This window comes from Molossus molossus, unplaced genomic scaffold (genome assembly GCF_014108415.1).
Source record: "Molossus molossus isolate mMolMol1 unplaced genomic scaffold, mMolMol1.p scaffold_m16_p_15, whole genome shotgun sequence".
Lineage (NCBI taxonomy): Eukaryota > Metazoa > Chordata > Mammalia > Chiroptera > Molossidae > Molossus > Molossus molossus.
Genome location: NW_023425350.1, coordinates 45,421,065 through 45,444,169, shown reverse-complemented (window position 1 = coordinate 45,444,169; position 23,105 = coordinate 45,421,065). Strand labels below are relative to the sequence as shown.

The following is a 23,105-nucleotide window of genomic DNA, read 5'->3' as shown; positions in this document are numbered from 1 at the left end:
CCATCCACAAAATAAAAAGCAACCTAAACAAAAGGAGAAAACATTTGCATGTCATATATCTGATAAGGGATTAATATAAAAATATATAAAGAATCATACAACTTAGCCAATAAAAACCAATTTGATTAAAAAACGGGCAGAGAATTTGAATAGACATTTTTCAAAAAAAGACATATAGATGACCAACAGATACATGAAAAGGTGCTCAACATCACTAATCATCAGGGAAATGTAACTCAAAACCACAATGAGATATACCCACACACCCATGAGAATGATTAGGATCAAAAAGACAAGAAATGACAAGAGTTGACAAGGATGTAAAGAGAAGAGAACCCTTGTGCACTATTGGTCGGTATGCAAATTAGCACAGCCACTGTGGAAAACAGTATGGAGGTTTCTCAATAAATTAAAAATAGGACTACCATATGATAATAGCAATTCCACTCCTGCTATTTATCCAAAGCAAAAGAAAACAATAACTCATAAAGATACCTGAACCCCCATGTTCATTGCAGCATTATTTATAATAGTCAAGACCTGGAAACAACCCAAGTGTCCATCAATGGATAAAGGGATAAGAAAATGTGACACACACACATACACACATGCAGGGAAATTCTGCCTTTTCTGACATCACAGATGGACCTTGAGGGCATTACGTTAAATGAAATAAGTCAGATAAAGAAAGGCATATACCATATGACCTCACTTATATGTAGAATCTAAAAAATAAAACAAACTCATAGATAGGGAAAACAAATTAGTGGTTGCCAGACAGAGGTGAGGTGGGGGTAGGTAAAATGTGTGAAGGGGTGGTCAAAAGTTACAAACTAACTTCCACTTATAAAATAAATAAGTCATAGGGATATAATGTACAGCAAGGTGACCATAGTCAATAATACTGTATTATATATTTGAAAGTTAAGAGAGTAGGTATTAAAAGTTCTCATCAGCCCTGGCTGGTTTGGCTCAGCGGTTAGAGCGTCGACCTGCGGTCCAGAGAGACCCAGGTTCGGCTCTCGCTAAGGGCACGTACCTTGGTTGCAATTTGTCCCTGGTCCTGATTGGGTCGTGCTTGGGTCATGCAGGAGGCAGCCACTCAATGTGTCCCTTTTATGTCGATGTTTCTCTCTCTCCCCCTCCCACTCTCCCTGAACAAAAAGTGGAAAATGTCCTTGGGTAAGGATTTAAAAAAAAAAAAAGAGAGAGAGAGAGAGAGAGTAGGTATTAAAAGTTCTAATCACCCCTGGCCAGTTTGGCTCAGAGGTTAGAGCATTGGCCCACGGACTAATGAGACCTGGGTTCAATTCTGTCCAAGGGCACATATCTGGTTGCGGTTTGTCCCCAGCCCTGGTCAAGGTCGTGTAGGAGACAACCAGTTGATGTGTCCCTCTCACGTCAATGTTTCTCTCTCTCTCTCTCTCCCCCCCCCCTTCTCCCCTCTCTCTCTATCCCCCTTTCTCCCTCCTACTCTGTCTAAAAGATAAATGAAAAAAATATCCTTGGGTGAGAATAAAAAAACATTTCTCATCATAAGAAAAAAATTGTGACTATGTATTGTGAGGATGTTAACTAGACATATTGTTGTGATGATTTCACAACATAAACATACATTAAATCATTAGGTTATATGCCCTAAAACTAATACAAAGTTATATGTTAATTATACCAATTTTTAAAAAACAAAGTGTCCAAATTTTTATTAGATTAAACATATACAAAATTATCTAATTGCTTTTTCCCATGGTTTTCTTTTTTCATCATAAATAATAACAGTTCACAGACCAGCAATAAACAGTTTGCAGATCAGTTTACTGGTTTTTATCTCACACTGAGTATCACTGATGTAAGAGTAACTCCTTATTGAATTTAGGGAGGAAACTCATGTAATAAATTTGTGATGAAATAACATAAACAATGGATGTGTGCAAGTCAAAAAGACCTAATGGATATGTTCTGTAAGAGATATAAGACACTGGGTAGTGATCACAAATATTTCTTTTTATAGATTTCAAGTGTACATTTCTCTGATACATGATCTGTATGTTGCATTGTGTGCCCATCACCCAAAGTCCAATCATCTTCCAACATCATATATTTGACCCTCTTTACCCTTTCTTCTTCCCTCCCCCTCTGATAACCACCATACTGTTGTCTGTGTCTATTAGTTTGTTTTTCTTATTTATTCATTTGTCACTTTCAGTTTTATATCCCACATATGAGTGAATCATATGGGTTCTTAACATTTTCTGTCCTTTTTAAAAGAAAAGCATCACAGTGGTCAGCTTAACACTGACAATTTTCTTAGTCTGATACTTAAATTATGCAGTAATTTAGCATCCTTCCTATAAAACTAACAAGACTGGGATACAGCCAGTATGGTTTTCCTGGAAAGCGATTCTCATATCAATTTAATTTATTTCTATCACAGTCTACATGATAAGTTAAAGATAGAATATACAGCCCTGGCCGGTTTGGCTCAGCAGTTAGAGCGTCCACCTGCGGTCCGGAGAGACCCGGGTTCGGTTCTCGCTAAGGGCATGTTCCTCGGTTGCAGTTTGTCCCCGGCCCTGGTTGGTCATGCGGGTGGCAGCCACTCGATGTGTCCCTTTCACATCGATGTTTCCCTCTCTCTCTCTTCCTCTCTCTCCCTCCCACTCTGTACAAAAAATGGAAAAATGTCCTCGGGTGAGGATAAAAAAAAAAAAAAGATAGAATATACATACCTCAATTTTTTTTCTTATCCTCCCCCAAGGCCATTTTTCCATTTTTGTTCAGACAGAGTCGGAGAGACAGAGAGACAGAGAGAGAGAGAGAGAGAGAGAGAGAGAGACAGACAGAGAGAGAGACATCGACATGAAAGGGACACATCGAGTGGCTGCCTCCTGCACAACCACAACCAGAGCCGGGTACAAATCGCAACCAAAGTACGTGCCCTTGACCAGAATTGAATCTGCAACTCATTGATCTAACTGCTAAGCCAAACCGGCCAGGGCCATACCTCAATTTTAAAAGACTTTTTATTGTGTCCTGTATTTCAAAACAAGCTAGAAAGGTGTTTTAATCTTAAACAGGTCTCTACCACTCTTAAGGGCCAATCTCAATAAGGATGTCAATAGTAAAGCAAACAATCCTTGAGCATTTAATATGCCAGGCATTCTGCTAAATGCTTTAGGTCCTATGCTAAAGTTACCTATCTTTCATTTAAAGAATATCACTCAGTTTATTTATTTAAGTAGAAATAAATTTTAAGATGACATGGAAAGGAGAAAATTAATAGAAATTAAAGTAAGAGTTCAAAAAAAAAGAGAATAATATTACCAGAGTTTGGAAAAAGGCTATCTAGACTAGAGACTAAAAAAGTATGGCCTGGCCAAGTCTTGACTATCCCCTGTTTTCATAGAGCCCACACGCTAGAATGATTTCTAACATTTAAAAAATGGTTTGAAAAAAACAAAAACAACACTATTTCATGACAATGAAATTCAATTTCAATGTCTACAAATAAAAGTTGTATTTGAGCACAGCCATGCTCAATCGTTTACATATTGTCTTATGGCTATTTTCATGCTACAATGGCAAAACTGAGGAGCCCCTTGCATGACTGCTTGGCACACTGCAAATTACAATGACACAGTAATTGTAATTTATAATACAAGGAACCACCTTGACCACAGTTATGAATCCACAGCATTTCAAGTACCATGAATATTGCCAAATACCACATTTTAAAATTTTATTACCAGTGCATGCTCATATCAAAACAAGAAAATTGGACTTCAAATTTTACACTTTTAAGGCATAGTGGGTGTGATCGTTTTGTTATTCAATTACATGGCAAAGCATTGTGTTTATTATGCGATAACACTACTCAAAACAATCCAATAGATACCAGTATTATTAGACAAAGGATTCATCACAATATTCCCTGGCTATGGGCAAACAATGGTCAGAAAGAAAAAAATTAGAAAATTTAAAATGGAGTGCTTCATCATAGAATAATTTATCCACAAAAACAAATGAATATGAGGCTATGACTAAAGTAAATTTTTGAGTGCCACATTTATTATCAAAGCAACAAAAGTATTTACTGATGATGAGTTAATTAAATAATGTTTAATTATAGCAGCTAAAGAAATGTGTCCAGAGAAAATAAGCCTGTGTGAGACTATCAGCCATTCAACAAGTATAGTTGCTCAAAAACTGAAGACATTGCAAACAACATTAATAGTTGACTTAAAAATAATTTTAAAAAAACAAACAAGGAAAATGATTTCAAGTGGTTTTCTTTGGTCAACAAATGTTATGGATTTTGCTTTTTTGAGGAGTCAATGCCAAGTTTGGAACATCTGAAGAATTAGTTGTGTGTTACAGTATGTGTGAAACAACAGAATATCTTCAAAGAAGTTGAGAAAACACTAATTTAGTACAACCTAAAGTGGAATCTAATAGGATGTATTACAACTGATGATGGTGATATATGTGGAGGAGAAAAAGACAAATTTATAAAGCTTGTAAAAATTTAAGGTGTTTACATCTTATGGTTATTTGTTGTATTTATTATTCAATGAGCAGGTACCTGGCAAAAAAATATCTATTATGTGTTACTGAATCCATCATGTGTCAAAGGCACACTTCATTTACTCTTTTGAGCTTACCCTTTGTCAGTTTTGTGAATTTCTGTTAAAAGTAGAAAATGAACATCCTGACTTGCCCTTCCGTGCAGAAGTTCAAAAACAGCAATGGTAAAATTTTATTGTGACTCTTTTGGCTCTGTGTTGGGACTGAAATTTTTCTGAATAGGAACCACCTTGACCACTATTATCTAACTGTATGTCTTTTTAAATTAGCTTTGGCTGCAAACTTAATTCTTAATGAATTAAACCAAAAATCAAAAGGCAAAAGGGTTAATTATATGTGAAATTTTACTGAAATTAAGTCATTTTGATGTTTGAATTACAAGTAATGTCAAGAGTTAAAACAAGAAATGAGATCTATATTACCACACAATTTTGAAGTATATATATTTTCTGATCCTAAACTAAGTTCCAGCTAGGATAAAAAATTATCTCAGTTTTAGCACTTAAAGTTCCAAATCCTAGGAAACCACTCAGTTCCAGAAAACTGGAACAATTGTTCTTAATTCCAGCCACATTTTTCAGACCTGGATGCAAATACAAAGGAAATTTCCATATTTCAAAATCTTATCAATTATGCAATTGAGGAGCTTCTACCTAACCTGTGATTGGAAGTGATTAATCTGCAAAGTAATGAATGACATGCTAGAAGTCAAACATCAAGAGAAGAATCTAATAGTATTTTATAAAATAAGATGCTGTTCATGGATTGATATCAGTATTTGTAGTTATCTGTTTGAAACGGCATTTTCAAAGGAAATACTTAAAATCTCATCTGAGATCAGCATTGACAGACAACACTTGAAGTTGAGTTTAATGACATAGAACACTAACTTTGAACCCCAAATAAATGAAATGCTGCCCTGATCCCCATTAGTAGGCATGTGTCACAAAATAAATTATATTCAGTTATTATTGCAGTTTGAACTTCGTCAATAAAAATATTGTAGAATTTTTCTCTTTTGTTATGTAAGTACTTAGATAGTATCTTCAGTTTTACCTCTCGGCCCGCAAATCCTAAAATATTTACTATCTGGTCTTTTACATAATGTGGGCCCCTCGTCTAAACTAAGATAAATACAGTTATAGGATGGGGACTGTCATAGTTCACAAGAAACTAAATGAAGCAGTGTTATGAGAAAAACAAACAGAACTGGTATATATCTAAAAGACCGAAACATACCAGAATCAGAAGCAATCACTTCATTACGCCAGTCTCTTTATTTTTTTTTTATTAATTAATTAATTTATTTTTGTTACAGATGTTTCTCCTTTTTCCCCCACTTCTTCCCCCCTCCCCCTCCCTCCCTGCCCTGTCCCCAGCTTTGTTGTCCATGTCCATTGTTCATGCATACATGCATATAAGTTCTGTGGTTTATCTCTCCTCCACCACCCCCTCTTCTGGGGATTGTCAGTCTGCACCCCACTTCCACATCTCTGGGACTACCCCATTCCTCAGACTGTTATGTTTATTATATTCCACAAATAAGTGATATAATATGATACTTGTCTTTCTCTGTTTGGCTTGTTTCGCTTAGGATAATACTTTCTAGGTCCCTCCATGTAGTCTCAAAGGATAAGAGATCTTTCTTTCTTACAGCTGCATAGTACTCCATTGTGTATATGTACCACTGCTTTTTTATCCATTCGTCTACTGATGGACATTTGGGCTGTTTCCAGATCTTAGCTATTGTAAATAGTGCTGCTACAAAATGGGGGTACATATATTCTTTCTGATTGGTGTTTCAGGCTTCTTAGGGTATATTCCTAGAAGTGGGATCACTGGGTCAAATGGAAGTTCAATTTTTTTTTTTTTATCCTCACCCGAGGACATTTTTCCATTTTTTGCACAGACAGAGTGGGAGGGAGAGAGAGGAAGAGAGAGAGAGGGAAACATCGACGTGAAGGGACACATCGAGTCGCTGCCACCCGCACGACCAACCAGGGCCGGGGACAAACTGCAACCGAAGTACGTGCCCTTAGCGGGAACCGAACCCGGGTCTCTCCGGACCACGGGCCGACGCTCTAACCGCTGAGCCAAACTGGCCAGGGAGAAATTAATTTTCTTTTATATGCTAGAACTGACATAGTTCCATGAAGACTGACAATAACTAACATGATGAAACTTACTGTCTATTAAATAAAGTTTTGAAAAATAAAGTTGTTTAGCTCAAAAATGTCAAGATTACAGGAATAACAATTAATACTTAAAACTAAACAAAGTATCCCTGGCTGTTTTTATGGTCTATGGAAGACTCTTAAAAAACGTACGTAAATGAAAGCAAAGTAGTTTGTTTTGTTTTACTTTTGTTTAATTATAAGAATAATTTGTCAACAATTGGGAAGACAAAATGTTGAATCAGTTTCTGAGATTGTTAATTTTATACTCCTAGAAATCTTCCAGAAGAGAATAACCATCTTACTGTAGATTTCAACTTTTATCTACTTAAATGCAAGAGGCAATTTTTTTTTTTTTTTTTATCCTCACCAGAGGACATTTTTCCACTTTTTGTTCAGGTAGAGTGGGAGGGAGAGAGAGGAACAGAGAGAGAGAGAGAAACATCGATGTGAAAGGGACACATCGAGTGGCTGCCACCTGCACAACCGACCAGGGCCGGGGACAAACTGCAACCGAGGTACATGCCCTTAGCGGGAACCGAACCCGGGTCTCTCTGGACTGCAGGCCGACGCTCTAACCGCTGAGCCAAACCGGCCAGGGCGCAAGAGGCAATTAAAAAAAAAAAATCCAGATGTCCTAAAGTATTATAATCCAGACTTACAGCATGGCTCCATTGTGTATTTTTAATGTTATGATATGTTTTAACTATATAGCTAAACTAAACATCCCAGTGTATATAAAAATGCCCCCAAACAGCAAATAATTTAGAATAAATGACAGACCAGTAACATTAATTTTTAAACAAATATAATCATCATTTATTGGAGCTAGGACTACGAGAAGGAATAAATGCTGCTGATAAGTTTTAGAAAATTTATAATCTACTTGGAAAGGTAGACTAAATAAAGGAAATAAATAATAATATAAGTTAACATAAGCACAGTGCCAAATAAGAGATATATACATGCATGTACTAAGTATACTGGAACTTATAAATACCAGCAGTTACTTGTTACAGATGCCCCCCCCATTTTTTCCCCTTTGACCCCCTCCTCCGTGCTCCCACCCTTCTCCTGCTTTTCCCAAATGACTGTGTCCATTGGTTATGCACACATGCATATAAGTTCTTCAGTTTATCTCTTCCCATCCCCCTGAACCCCCTTCCCTCTGAGGTTTGTCAGTCTGTTCCCTACTTCCATGTCTCTGGATATATTTTATTTTTTTTATTAATTTATTTTTGTTCCAGATGTTTCTCCTTTCCCCCCCATTGACGCCTTCATCCCGATCCCACCCCACCCCCAACGGTATTGTTGTCTGTATCCATTGGTTATGTACATATGCATCTAAGCTCTTGGGTTTATCTCTTCCCCCACCCTCCCACTCCCCTCCTCTGAGGTTTGTAAGTCTGGATCTATTTTGAAAACATAATTTTTATATACTCGGCCAGAGTCAGCAGGTATATCACTGCTTTGAGAGCCAACACCCACTAGTCACATACAGTATTATTTTTTTAATCCTCACCCGAAGATATTTTTCATTTATCTTCAGATAAAGGGGGAGAAAGAGACATCGATGTGAGAGAGACACATTGATTGGTTGCCTCCTGCATGACCCTGACTGGGGCAGGGAAACAAACCACATTGAGGTGCGTGCCCTTACCAGGAATCGAACCCGTGATTCTTTGGTCCGCAGGCCAATGCTCTAACCACTGAGAAAACCAGCCAGGGCAAGGCATCATTTTAAAAACAGAAGGCACAATACAGGCATAGTCTACTCATTTGATTTCAGTGCAGATATTTATTAGCCATAACATGTATGTATGAGAATAATTTGGGTACTTTCTTACTATTTTGAAGTTTGGTTATTGCTTTCTCTAGAGTTTTTAGTATTTTAATTTGTGTTATGGTTGTTTTAAGTATTTCTCTTTTTAGTGAGGATGTTAAAAGATCTGTTAACAATTTTTGTTCAGGTCCTTCATTAGATTTTAAGATAATTAATGTTATGATCTTTTCTTTTAGAAGGAGAAATAAGAGAAGACTGCATAGGACAGCAGGTAAAACACTTTCTATTACTGTTTCTTATTAAACCTTAAATTCCAGTGGAAAATCATACTGTATGTGATTGTTCTGAACTCAGGAAAATCTGCCTATTCGTATACATTAAGTGGAAACATCTTTCTAGAAAACTACTCAGCTTTCAGTATTTCAAAGTTGTAATTATTAAAATATATTATTTCTGCCCTGGCCAGTTTGGCTAAGCAGTTAGAACGTTGGCCCATGGACCAATGAGTCGCAGGTTCGATTCCAGTCAGAGGCACATACCTCGGGTGCAGTTTGTCCCCAGCCCTGGTTGGGTCATGCGAGAGGCAACCAGTTGATGTAGCTCTATCACATCAATGTTTCTCTCTGTCTCCCTCTCTCTCTCTCTCTCCCTCCCTCCCACTCTATCTAATGATAAATAGAAAAGTATCCTCAGGTGAGAAATTAAAAATATATATATATATGTATGTGTGTATATATATATGTGTGTATATATGTGTGTGTGTGTATGTATGTGTGCATATATATATGCACACACACATACACATTTATTTATTTATGCCCAGCCGGTGTGGCTCAGTGGTTGAGTGTTACCCATGCAGCAAGAGGTTACCAGTTTGATTCCTGGTCAGGGCACATGCCCAGGTTGTGGGCCAAATCCCCAGTGGGGAGCATGCAGGAGGTAACCAAGTGATGTTCTTTCTCATCGATGTTTCTATCTCTCTCTCCTTCTCCCTTCCTCTCTCTCTCAAGTCAATAAAGGGAAAAAAAATTTAATATTTCTGAAAAATAAAACTGTACATATGGAATATGTGTAAATGAAATTATATGTCTGATATTTGCCTCAAAATAATCCAGTGAGAAGAAAGGAGGGATATAGGTGAATTTAAGTCACTTTAAGTTGATAATTGATGAGCATGGGTGATAAGTAATATAGCAGTTTACATATACCATTCTCTATACCTTGGGTATTGTGTTTAAATTATCCAAAATTAAAAGTTTAAAAATAAAAGGTTTGTAATAATGACAAAGTCATCCAAGTCATTTTTATTACATTTGTGTGTGATATAATAAGTAATGCATGTGAGGTCCCTCTTCATATTCTGCTGCTGACATTACATTGAAGTTCATTTTGAGAGGAGATATCAATGCCCTGTTATACCAATTTCAGAAAGCTTAGGTCTAAGTCGGGGACCTAAGTCATCATTTCATTAAAAGCCCACAGTGGAGTCCCAGAGACATGGAAGTGGGGTACAGACTGACAATCCCCAGAAGAGGGGGGGGTGGGAGAGATAAACCACAGAAGTTATATGCATGTATGCATGAACAATGGACATGGACAACAAAGCTGGGGACGGTGGGGAGGAGGAGAAGGGGGAATCTGTGGGGGAAAAAGGAGAAACATCTGTAACAAAAATAAATAAATAAATAAATAAGCCCACAGTGGATTACAGTAACTGATTCACTATGAGACTTGAGTTTGAATGATTAATAGCATTATAACTTTGGAAAAATCATTTCATTTCTGTAACCCTCAACTTCCTCATCTGCAAAACAGAGATAATTTCATATACCCCATAGAATTTTTATGAAACTCTACTGTGACCATGTATGTTGTAGGACTTTGTTAATTACATGGAACTATACTACTAATAATTATTATCAACATAATTGTTTCAATCTTCTTTATGGACATATCTATATTGAAAATAAAACTGTTTAAAAAGTCATGATTTGTTTGGAGGGAAATACTCCATATTACTGTTGAATGTATATGCATAGTAATCTGCATTTAATTTGCTGAAGCTTAAAGAAATCACCATACATTTTATATATTTTAAATAGCTTATTTTTTAGAACACTTGTTAAAGACAAAAACTGCATCCTGTAAAATTTTACAGATACACAAGTGCACATGATATCCAACCAAGAAAATGACTTACCAAGGATCTTTCTGGAAGAGTTGTTATACAGAATAAGAGAAACATCAGTCACACAGAATGGTTATCGTAATCTAATTGGCTATGTCTTCGAGTTCATTTATTAATATAGTTTAGGTTCAGATTAATACTAACTCACATGCACTTATGTTCAGCCCTCTGGTTTCTTATTTATAAATTATTATTAAAGTTAAAATACAGGTTTTAACAACCTATCATTATTGCAAGGAATTTTCTTATTCAAAATTTTCATGTGCTACATTTTAACGTAGGATTTTGTATGTGTCTTTGTATAATTTTCTCTTAATAACTTTTTCTATGTATCTCTGTCAACTATTAACTTTAATCAATTAAATATACTCTATAGGAAATAAAAAATTTTAAATAAATTAATGCTAATATTTATCAAGTGCTTATTATCTGACTGGCACTGGTTTCAGTACTTTAAATATTTTAATATAGTTAATTCTTACAACAACCCTATCAGGTAGCTACTACTAGCCTCCTTTTATAGACAACAGACACAGAAACTAAGTCACTTCCCCATAGTCTCACAGCTTTGTAAGGTGTGCCACTGGAATTCAAACCCAAACAGTCTGGCTCTTCACCAGAGTTTATCAACCTCAGAGCTGTTAACATTTTGGGCTGGATAATTCTTTGTTCTGGGGGGACCCTCCTGTGCATTGTGGGATATTTAGCAGCATCCCTGGCCTCAATCTATTGGATTTTAAAGAAGCTAACTTGGGCTTGCATGTTGGAATTAGTTTCCAGGTATGGAGCATACCTCTCATTCCCTATCACTGACTTTAAGTAATAAATCCTGTAGTTATATATCTACATTGTCTTGCCTGAACTAATCATTGGCATACTGTCTGGAACAAATCTTAGACTTGGAAATGGTAGGAAACTCATTTTTTAAATCTGGAATTATGACATTTATAGCAACATACTGCTTATATGATTCTTTATACCTTTTTTAAAAATATTTTTATTAGGTTTTTTTTAGAGAGATAGAAACATCGATGTGAGAGAGAAACATTGATCAGCTGCCTCCTGCCTGCCCCTTACTGGAGATTGAGCCCAAAACTTAGGCATGTGCCATGACCAGGAATCAAACCAATATCTCTAAAGTCCATGGGGCATTGCTCAATCCACTGAGCCACACTGAACAGGCTGTTCTTTACAACTTGATTATCATCTAGGAGAGAGTAGTACAGATAGACTAGAGAGTGTATAATTATGTATATATATATATCCAATATTTATGCATATATATCCCCAATATTTACATATTGACAATTATCCACATTTATAAAGAGCACCTTATATACCTGAAGTATGTAATTCCTAAAAGTGTCATTTTAAAAGTAGCAATTTTGTGGAATGAGGTAGTCCCAGAGATGTGGAAGTGGGGTACAGATTGACAATCCCCAGAAGAGGGGGTGGTGGGAAAGATAAACCATAGAACTTATATGTATGCATGCATGAACAATGGACATGGACAACTAAGCTGGGGACAGGGCGGGGAGGGTGGGGGGTATCAGTGGGGGAAAAAGGAGAAACATCTGTAACAAAAGTAAATAAATTAAATAAATTATATATATATATACTTGACATATAAAAAAAGTAGCAATTTTATGTTCATTGATACTTCTATCATAAAGTTTATTAACTTATGTCTTGATATATTTGTTGACATGCATAAATGATAAACTATTCTCGCACTTATTTCCAAAGGATTATTTTTTAAAAATATATGTTTTAAAATGTGTTAACATATTCCCCAAGGAGACTTAGATAAACCATTAGGTAAAAAAACAAGTGTCAACACAACCATAAATACAGTGACCATTCTTACTGATATGAACCAATTTATATTAGTATTTATGACCTATCTACTTTCTGAAAGATTTGGGGCAGTTCACCTAAAATAAAATTAATCTAAACAAAAGTTAATAAAAATTTTCAAAGTAAGAGATGTCCAGCCAGTGTGGCTCAGTGGTTGAGCATCCACCCACAAACTAAGAGGTCACCAGTTTGAGTCCCACTCAGGACACATGCCCCGGGGGCTGTGGGCTCGATCCCCAGTAGGGGGCATGGAGGCAACCAATCGATGCTTCTATCTCTTTCTCCCTCTCTCTCTAAAAATCAATAAAAACATTTTTTTTAAAGAGATATTTAGTATCTGGGTGTTTCATTCAAATTGAAACTAAATTTAGCAATTGTGTTCGCAGCCACTGTCGCTCTCTAACGCCAGCCCCGCCTCCAGCTCGCCAAGCACCAGCCGAAGGAGAAGGGAGGTAAGTAAAGAGGTCTCTATACCATGGCTCATTTGAAAGCACACTGTCCACAAATCCACCTGTGGTAAAGCACCGAGGAAACAACTGGCTACCAAAGCGGCTCACAAGAGTGTGCCCTCTACTGGAGGGGTGAAGAAACCTCATCGTTGCAGGCCTGGTATCGTGGCACTTCGTGAAATGAGATGTTATCAGAAGTCCACTTAACTTCTGATTCGCGAACTTCCGTTCCAGCGTCTGGTGGGAGAAATTGCTCAGGACTTCAAAACAGATCTGCACTTCCAGAGTGCAGCTGTTGGTGCTTTGCAGGAGGCAAGTGAGACCTATCTGGTTGGCCTTTTTGAAGACACCAACCTGTGTGCTATCCATGCCAAACATGTAACAATTATACCAAAAGACATCCAGCTAGCACGCCACATACGTGGAGAACGTGCTTAAGAATCCATTATAATGGGAAACATTTCATCTTTTTTTTTAAAAAAAATTCTCTTCTTCCTGTTATTGGTAGTTCTGAACGTTAGATATTTTTTTTCCATGGGGTCAAAAGGTACCTAAGTATATGATTGCAAGTTGAAAATAGGGGGCAGAAATCAGGTTTTGGCAATTTTTCCATTTTCATTTGTGTGTGGATTTTTTAAATATAAATGCGGGGACATAAGACATTAATGCAAGTCAAAGTGTTTCAGTGAACAAGTTTCAGCAGTTCAACTTTATAACAATATAAATAAACCTGTTAAATTTTTCTGGACAATGGCAGCATTTGGATTTTTTTTAAAACAAGTAAGTTTCTTATTGATGGCAACTAAATGGTATTTGTAGCATTTTATCATACAGTAGATTCCATCCATTCACTATACTTTTCTAACTGAGTTGTCCTACTTGCAAGTACATGTTTTTAATGTTGTCTGTCTTATGTGCTGTTCCTGTAAGTTTGCTATTAAAATACATTAGACTATTTAAAAAAAAAACACCTGAATTTAGCTCTGAATTTGGGGAGCTAAAGCAAAAAGAGGGAAATGGGTTTACTTTGGGAGGCTATTATAATGGTATAATAGAAAGAATGCAGGATTTATAAGCAAACTATCTCAGTTTCACCTTTGTGCCACCTCTTCCTCATTATCACACATTTCTTTAGACCTATTTTCCCTTATCTGTAAAATGGGAATAATTATATTAAACATCACAGGATTATGTCAAATTATGTAATGTGAAGGCATTTTTTAAATTCCAAAACACTGATCATTATTCTTGGTCTTATTGACTTAATTTTTTAAAAACATGCAAATAGTAAATTCATCTAAATAGAAAGATTTGTACTCAATTCACACTCAAGAATGCTTGTGTTAGAAAACTGAAAAACAAACTAAACTTGTCTTCAAATAGGGTTTTTAAAAAGATATAAATCCTATTCATATATATATATTTATTATAAATCTTCGATAAAAGCCAAGGGAATTATACTGAATCATAATTCAGTGAAGGCATTTCTGTGGAAAGGTAAAATAACATGTTCTAAGTACATTTCTTTCTGTTGGTTTACTTGACACAGAGAAAGTTGGAAAGTTATAGATTGTTAGCTAATTTATCAACCTGTATCTCATAAGTACCAGAAGCTTCAAGCCAACCTTTGGCAAGTGCTAGATGGTAGTCAATTTGACATTTCATTTTCCAGAAAGAACATCAAACACCAAAACTCTGGAATATTGATTAAAAAGAAATCCTTATATGATCCCAGATATGCAAAGCACAGGGTTAATATTCATTGGTGAAACTTGAAAACTAGACAGCTTGCTCAGTAAAGCACCTCGTCACATGGGGGGCTACTGGGATGTCTATAAACAAGAGCCTTAAATGATAGGAATAGGCGTTAATCAAAATACAACCTGTGGAACACATAGTTATTTGTTAGTACCTTAAAAAGCTGTAGTGAAAAAAACACTTCACAGAAATTCTAAATAAGAAATTCTAATACCAGCTCTGCCACTAAATGAGTGACAGGACAAAACACTTACCCCATATGCATCTCAGTTTCCTCATCTGCAAAATGAAAGAATTTCAGATTAGGAAACTTTAAAATTTCTTCTTCTATCTCTAAAGTAGTATACCTCTGGAATTTAATGATTATTGAACCGAATCAGGAACTTTATAAAAGAGCGTTAGTAACAGATGGGGAAACGTAATATAAAATAATGACATGATCACTAGTGTATTTTTTAATTGAATTTATTAGGGTAACATTGGTCAACAAAAATTACATAGGTTTCAGGTGTACAGTTCTACAATACATCATCTGTATACTGCATTGTGTGTTTACCATACCAAGTCAAGGCTCCTTCCATCACCATTTATACCTCCTTTTACTCTCTCCTACCTCTCCCACACCCATTTCCTTCTGGTAATCACCATACTGTTGTCTGTGTCTTTGAGGTTTTCTGTTGTTTTTTGTTTGTTTAATCCCTTTACCTTTTTTACCCAGCCTCCAACCCCCTCCCTTCTGACAGCTGTCAGTCTGTTTTCTGTATCTATGAATCTGTTTCTGTTTTATTTGTTTGCTTGTTTCGCTCATTAGATTCTACATATAAATGAAATCATATGGTACTTGTTTTCCTCTGACTGGCTAATTCCACTTAGCATAATACGCTCTAGGTCTGTCCATGCTGTCCCAAAATGTAATATTTCCTTCTTTTTTTACAGCTGAGCAGTACAATATTGTGTAAATGTACTAGGGGCTTTTATACCCACTTATCTACTGATGGGCACTTGGGCTGCTTCCAAATCTTGGCTATTGTTTACAACACTGAAATGAACATAGGGGTGCATATATTCTTTCAAATTAGTGTTTCGTGTTTCTTTGGATATATTCCCAGAGGTGAAATCGCTGGGTCATAAGGCAGTTCCATTTTTAATTTCTGAAGTAACTCCATACTCCTTTCCACAGTGGCTGCACCAGTCTGCATTCCCATGTACAGTGCCCTAGGGTTCCCTTTTCTCCACATCCTCACCAACACTTGTTGTTTGTAGATTTGTTAATGGCAGCCATTCTGACAGGTGGGAGGTGATATTTCAATGTGGTTTTAATTTTCATTTCTCTGATGATTAGTGATGTTAAACATCTTTTCATATATCTATTGGCCATCTGTATATCCTCTTTTGAGAAGTGTCTAATTCAGGTCCTTTGCCCATTTCTTACTTTTTAAATAAAAGATGCCTGTATTAAGTGAGCAATAGGTCAAAATCCAGTTTGTAGCAAAGCAAACCTTAACTTGTCTGCAGAGTTTGCTTACAAAAGTTTGTGTACATTTAAAAAGAAAGGTAACCTGGTATTGCCCAACATTAGGTAACCACAATAGGGTGTGGCTCAGAAAATACACTTAACTATATGTAGAACTCCAATGAGGGACTGGGGAAAACCCTTTTGTTGCATTAAATTATTACATGAATTAACATGTTGCCGTTTAGTCAAGGGTGAGCACAGTTTCAGAACTTAGTAAAATGAAGATCAGCCTCCGCTGAAATGAAGACTTCCTATTACCTAACAAAATCTCCTCTTCACCAACTAGGGAAGAAACTGAACTACCAATTCTATATTGTTTATCCAGAGGCCTAAAATTTCATAAATGTTGGTCCAATAATTCTGCTACAGCTCTATATTAAGGAAATAATCCTAAACACAGAAAAAACTTCATGTCATAAGAATGTCTCTCATAGGGTTATTTATAAAAAAGAAGAAATTGGGAACAGTATAAATTTAATAAATAAAACAGAATGATTAAGGAGCACTATAGTATATAATGAAATAAATTTTAGTTATTAAAAAGAAAGACTGTGTGGTAGTATTGAAGCATAAAGTAAAGCCAAAAAAAATCCCAAACCGAAAATATAGAGAACTGTAAATACAATATGATTTCTACTGCTTTAAAAACAAATACAACATATATGTGAAAAAAAGATACTGGAAACAAATACACATTAAACTATAGTTTTCATATGACTGGTAAATTTTTATACCTGTTTTCCAAATTTTGTTTAATGATATACTTTTTAATAATTATCAAATAACTGAGTATACAAAACACATTATTTCATTAATCATCGAAATGTTCCTATAAAGTAAACAGTACCAGTCACGGTTATTTGGCATGGAACAGACTTGCATGGAAACTTTAGAAATGTCCTGAAGTCTTCTTTAAAAATAGGATGGATTTAAAAATTTTTTCCCATCAATATTTTATATTTTTAGAGAGAGTGGAAGGGAGGGAGGTAGAGAGAGAGAGAGAAACATCAATGTTGAGAGAGACACATCGATTGTTGCCTCCCACACAGCCCTGATCAAGGCCAGGGAAACCTGCAACCCAGGCATATGCCCTTGACTAGAATCGAACCTGCAACCCTTCCATCTGTGGGCTGATGCTCTAACCACTGAACAACATGGGCCATGGCCAAAAAAAAAAATAGGATGGATTTTAAAGAAAATCTTTCATCACAGTCACTGTGGCTCAGATAACTGAGTGTTGGCCCATGCACCAAGAGGTCGCTGGTTCAATTCTCGGTCAGAGCACATACCCAGGTTGTGGGTTTGATCCCTGGTCAGAGGCAACTGATCACATTGATGCTTCTCTCCCTGCCCCCCTTCCATTTCTCTCTCTCTCTCTAAAATCAATTAAGAAAAATTTAATAAAATAAAATCTTTCAAAGGAAAAGATTTTTTTTTTTTTAAGTTCCGGCAGATCCTTGAGAAATTAATGCTATGATTCCTACCTTTTAAAATGTAATTCCTAACATAAGAGAGGTCCTAAGGCCTGGACAGAAGAGACTACAGAATATCAAGACTATGGCTGAAACAGATGATACTTCCTGGGTATGCAAAGTCTGGCCTTCAATCAACAATATATCCAGTTATTAGGAAAATAACTTAACCTAGGATCTCTGCCAATTAGTGAACAAGACCAAAAACTAAATCCAGATTTCTTGATGACCATTTTAGTGGTGTAAAAAATAGATGTTGGTATAGTAATTTATAAGCTATGAGCTGGATCTTTTTTTTTTTCTTAAACATCAGTGCTTATATAAATGGTTTTTGTTTTTAAAATGAAAGCTAAAAGCCAGCACGCACACACAAGCCCCAGGCAATATTAAATTACTCATTCTTCTTGTTACCTGATTTTCCACTGTGGTGTGTGTGCGCACACGCATTAGGATCCACAAATACTTGCATATACACATGTTTCCCTTACTTGTCAGCCTATACCTGTTTTCTTTTTTTTTTTTTTTATCCTCACCTGAGGACATTTTTCCATTTTTTTGTTCAGATAGAGTGGGAGGGAGAGAGACAGAAACATCGGCGTGAAAGGGACACATCGAGTGGCTGCCACCCGCACGACCAACCAGGGCCGGGGACAAATGGCAACCGAGGTACATGCCCTTAGCGGAAACCAAACCTGGGTCTCTCTGTACCGCAGGCCAACGCTCCAACCGCTGAGCCAAACCGGCCAGGGCTATACCTGTTTTCTTTTAGATATAACTACTTAAAATACTATCATGCAATGTCTTTCTGAAAGTCTTCTCTTAGCGAAAAGAACTTTCAAGATATAACGTAAGGAATAACTTTTAAAAGAAATGTCTCTAATTATGAGATGTTAAAGTACAACCATCAGCCCTACTCTCTTTACCTTTCTCCTTCACCATGTTGGCTCTAAGAAGGTTATCTCCAAACTTTCAAAAATGTCTCCACTGTGCTTTTTTCAAAGAATAACACTCACTGTTAGTTTTACATTTAAACATCCTCCAATTTCAGAATCCTATCATAAAATCCTTGTTGGGGATGAAGTCTTTAGGGTTTTCTATATAAAGAATCATGTCATCTGCAAGAAATGACAATTTTACTTCTTTACTCCCAATTTGGATGCCTTTTATTTATTTCTCTTGCCTGATGGCTCTGGCTAGGACTTCCAGAACTATGCTGAACAAAAGTGGTAAGAGTGGGCATCCTTGTCTTGTGCCTGATCTTAGAGGGAAAGCTTTCGGCTTTTCGTCATTGAGTACGATGTTAGCTGAAGGCTGTCATACATGGCCTTTTCATTGAGTCTTTTAATCATAAATGGATGTTGTACCTTGTCAAATGCTTTTTCTGCATCTACTGATATGTTCATGTGATTTTTTTTTTTTACCCTCACCCGAGGACATTTTTCCATTTTTTGTTCAGGTAGAGTGGGAGGGAGAGAGAGGAACAGAGAGAGGGAGAGAAACATCGATGTGAAAGGAACACATCGAGTGGCTGCCACCCACACAACCGACCGGGGCCAGGGACAAACTGCAACTGAGGTACGCGCCCTTAGCAGGAACCGAACCCGTGTCTCTTCGGACCGCAGGCCGACGCTCTAACCGCTGAGCCAAACCGGCCAGGGCTGTTCATGTGATTTTTATCCTTTATTTGTTAATATGGTGTGGCGTATTACATTGATCGATTTGCATATTTTGGACCATCCTTGTGACCCTGGAATGAACCCCACTAGATCATGATGTGTTCTTTTTTTTAAGGTATTGTTGTATCTGATTTGCTGATATTTAGTTTAGGATTTTTGCATCTGTATTCATCAGAGATATTGGTCCATGGTTTTCATTTTTAGTGTTATCCTTGCCAGGCTGTGGTATCAGGGTTATGTTGGCCTCACTAAATGTGTTAGGAAGTTGCCTCTTCTTCAATTCTTTGGAAGAGTTGGAGAAGGATAGGTGTTAAATCTTCTTTGAATGTTTGGTAGAATTCACTAGTGAAACCATCTGGTCCTGGACTTTTACTTTTTGGGAGATTTTTGATGGTTGTTTCAATTTCCTCACTGTTGATCTGTCTATATAGATTTTCCAGTTCTTCCCAATTCAATCTAGGAAGGTTATCTATTTCTAGGAACTTGTCCATTTCTTCTAGGTTATTGAATTTGGTGGCATATTGTCTTTCATAGTACTCTAGTATGATCCTTTGTATTTCTGTGGTGTCTGTGGTAATACAATGAGATACCAGCTCACACCTGTTAGACTGGCTATTATCAACAAGACTAATAATAAGAGTTGGACAGATTGTGGAGAAAAAGGAATCCTCAATCACTGCTGGCCAGAATGTAAACCGGTGCGGCCACTATGGAAAACAGTATGAAAGTTCCTCAAAAAATTAAGAATACAGTTACCATATGATCCAGCAACCTCTCTTCTGGATATCTAACTGAAAATTTTGAAAACATTTTTTCTTAAAGCATATTCACCCCTATGTTCGTTGCAGCATTATTCATGGTGACCAAGACATGGAAACAACTGACGTGTACTTTGATAGATGATTGGATAAAGAATATGTTACATATATACAATGGAAAACTACTCAGCCATAAGAAAAGGTGAAATACTGCCATTTGTGACAACATGGATGGATCTTGAGAATATCATGCTAAGTGAAATAAGTCAGACAGAAAAAGTCAAGAACCATATTATTTCACTCATGTGGGATATAAAACTGGAAGCATCAAATGAACAAACAAGAAAAACACAAACTCAAAGATACAGACAACAGTATGATGGTTACTAGAAGGAAAGGCTGGGGGAGTAGTAAAGGGTAAATAGGGTCAAATATATGGTGAGGGAAGGAGATTTGATTTTGGTGGTAAACACACAAGGTAATATACAGGTAATGTACCATACAATTGTACACTTAAAACCTATATAATTTTATTAACCAATGTCACATCAATAAATTTAAATTTTAAAAAATACTTGTTCAGCCCTGGCTGGTTTGGCTCGGCAGTTAGAACTTCGGCCTGTGGTCCGGAGAGACCCAGGTTTGGTTCCCGCTAAGGGCATGTACCTTGGTTGCAGTTTGTCCCCGGTCCTGGTTGGGTTGTGCGGGTGGCAGCCACTCAATGTGTCCCTTTTACGTCAATGTTTCTCTCTGTGTCCCCCCGCCCCCACTCTATCTGAACAAAAAATGGAAAGATGTCCTTCCTTGGGTAAGGAATAAATAAATAAATAAATAAATAAATAAATAAAGTGATGTATTCTTTATTTTTAAAAAAAATACTTGTTCAGGAAGAAAGAAAAATAAATGGAAAATGGATGAGGTTCTTGTTAGTATCTCTTTGCAGCTTTATAAAATTTATACAGGGCTTATAAAACCATTAATTTTCTTATGAACCATTACCTCAAGAGCCACTGCTAAATACTTAATAAAACATCAAAATTGAGAAATATATGCTATATAGGACCTTTTAGAACAGACAGTATCGTAAAATCAAATAGGTGGCATTACAAATGACCCACAGTTTGCAACTTTTCGTTGTAGGAGCCTTCATATGCTTCCAAATTTCAACTAACATCCTGTCGTTCCTTCCTCAGGTTTTTATGCTTCATATATTATTTATTTGTACTAATTTTTATGAATACTGTGTCAATATATTCTCCAGATTTTAAGAGTAAGATATTAGTCTATGATATACAGTTCTCGTTTACATATGTAATGCATTTTAAACTATTTTAGTTGTTTCATTCTTTTTAAATATTTAAATTAAAAATATAAACATTAAGTCAATTATTTTTACTCTGCTTAAATATGATTTTAATTATTTTTATTTGTTTGCTTTCAGGAAACTGGAGATGGTGGTTCTCTCAGAATGGTTCATTTTGGTTTGGTGTAAATAATATGAAATTTGTATTTTACTGAAACCTCCCTATATAGAGTAAAAAGAGGACAAACAGTCCTCTTTTTAAGTTAGTTAAGACTTTAAATTCACTGTTTTCAAAGTAAAGTTTTATTAGTTTCAAAAACATGCAGCATAATGGTAAAATGATCCTAAGTAAAAGTGATTAACTTATTTTCAATAATGTAAAATTATGGAAGGTTCTTAAATTGTACATTATTTGGTGCTTCAAAAGTAGAATAAACTTTCAAGTATTTTAAACATTTGCTCTTGTGATCTTGTTTACATTATTAATTTGCATTATGAATAAAGTATTAAGCAAAAATTTCAGCCCAGACCCATTATTGGGAGACAGTTTTCCATGGGTCTCTTGAATTGCTGCTATGAGGCACTGACTCCCCTTGGAACAAGATACTGTCTTCCGGTGGAGCAAAAGGCAGGCATGCTTACTGCTAGTTATAAAGGATCTGAATTCTCTAAGTTCAGAATCCCTATCCTTTACACAGCTCACTGAGTGTGAAGATGTCATCTGTCCTGCTTTACATCACACTGTAGGAATGGGGCTCAGGAAATCAATGCCCCCCCTCAAAATTCATACCTTAGGTACTATTATTGTGAGCAACAAAGTGTCCTTTATCTTTTTTGTTGTTGTTGTTCAGATAGAGTTGGAGGGAGGGAGAGGGGGGGAGAGAGAGAGAGAGAAACATCGACGTGAAAGGGACACATCAAGTGGTTGCCACCCGCACAAACCAACCAGGGCCGGGGACAAACTGCAACCTAGGTACATGCCTTTAGCAGAAACCGAACCCGGGTCTCTCTGAACCGCAGGCCAATGCTCTAACCGCCGAGCCAAACCGGCCAGGGCAAGTGTCCTTTGTCTTTGACCAAGGAGTCTCATGTGTTATACCAGCATGAAACTAACTTGTTAGTTTGCAAGTAGAGAAAAATCTCAGACCCTTTGAAGTTCTTGACACCTCTTCCTTAGTAGAAAGCATATATTTTACAACTTTAAAAGTCTATAATAATGAATATCTTTTTCAAATATTGTACATGAAGTAAATTATATATTTAAATCTATTGTTAAAAGCTAATTAGATTGAAGGCTTTAAACTTAGGTATTTCCCCCTCCTTCCTATTCACCTGTACCCCTACCAGAGGGTATGACCAAAAAGGAGGTGAAATTCCTATCACATTTCTCAGTTTGCTTCTGCTCTGGAATGGTTTCAATGATACATAGTTTGTGAGCCATACTAAAAAGAGATGCAGAGCTAGCATCAAATGTTCATTTTACTATTCCCATTCTTTGTTTTCGCATTAATCAAAAGTTTAGTTATTTTTTTAATTGTATCAAAAAAGACATGGTTTTTGTCAAGATGGCAACATATTCTCCAGATT

General features: G+C 36.4%; 1 protein-coding gene and 1 pseudogene across 1 annotated transcript in view; both read left to right on the top strand.

The window, feature by feature from the left end:
- LOC118630792 (WD repeat containing planar cell polarity effector) overlaps positions 1–21,867 on the top strand; it is a 359,956-nt gene extending 338,089 nt beyond the window's left edge. The window contains exons 18-20 of the mRNA XM_036262931.1: positions 8,778–8,812; positions 12,973–13,038; positions 21,657–21,867. Of these exons, the coding sequence (XP_036118824.1) occupies positions 8,778–8,812; positions 12,973–13,038; positions 21,657–21,707 (152 nt within the window). The 3' untranslated portion in view covers positions 21,708–21,867. The remainder of the gene's footprint in view (positions 1–8,777; positions 8,813–12,972; positions 13,039–21,656) is intronic.
- On the top strand, positions 13,045–13,473 carry LOC118631079 (annotated as a pseudogene).
- Positions 21,868–23,105: the final 1,238 nt, after the last annotated feature.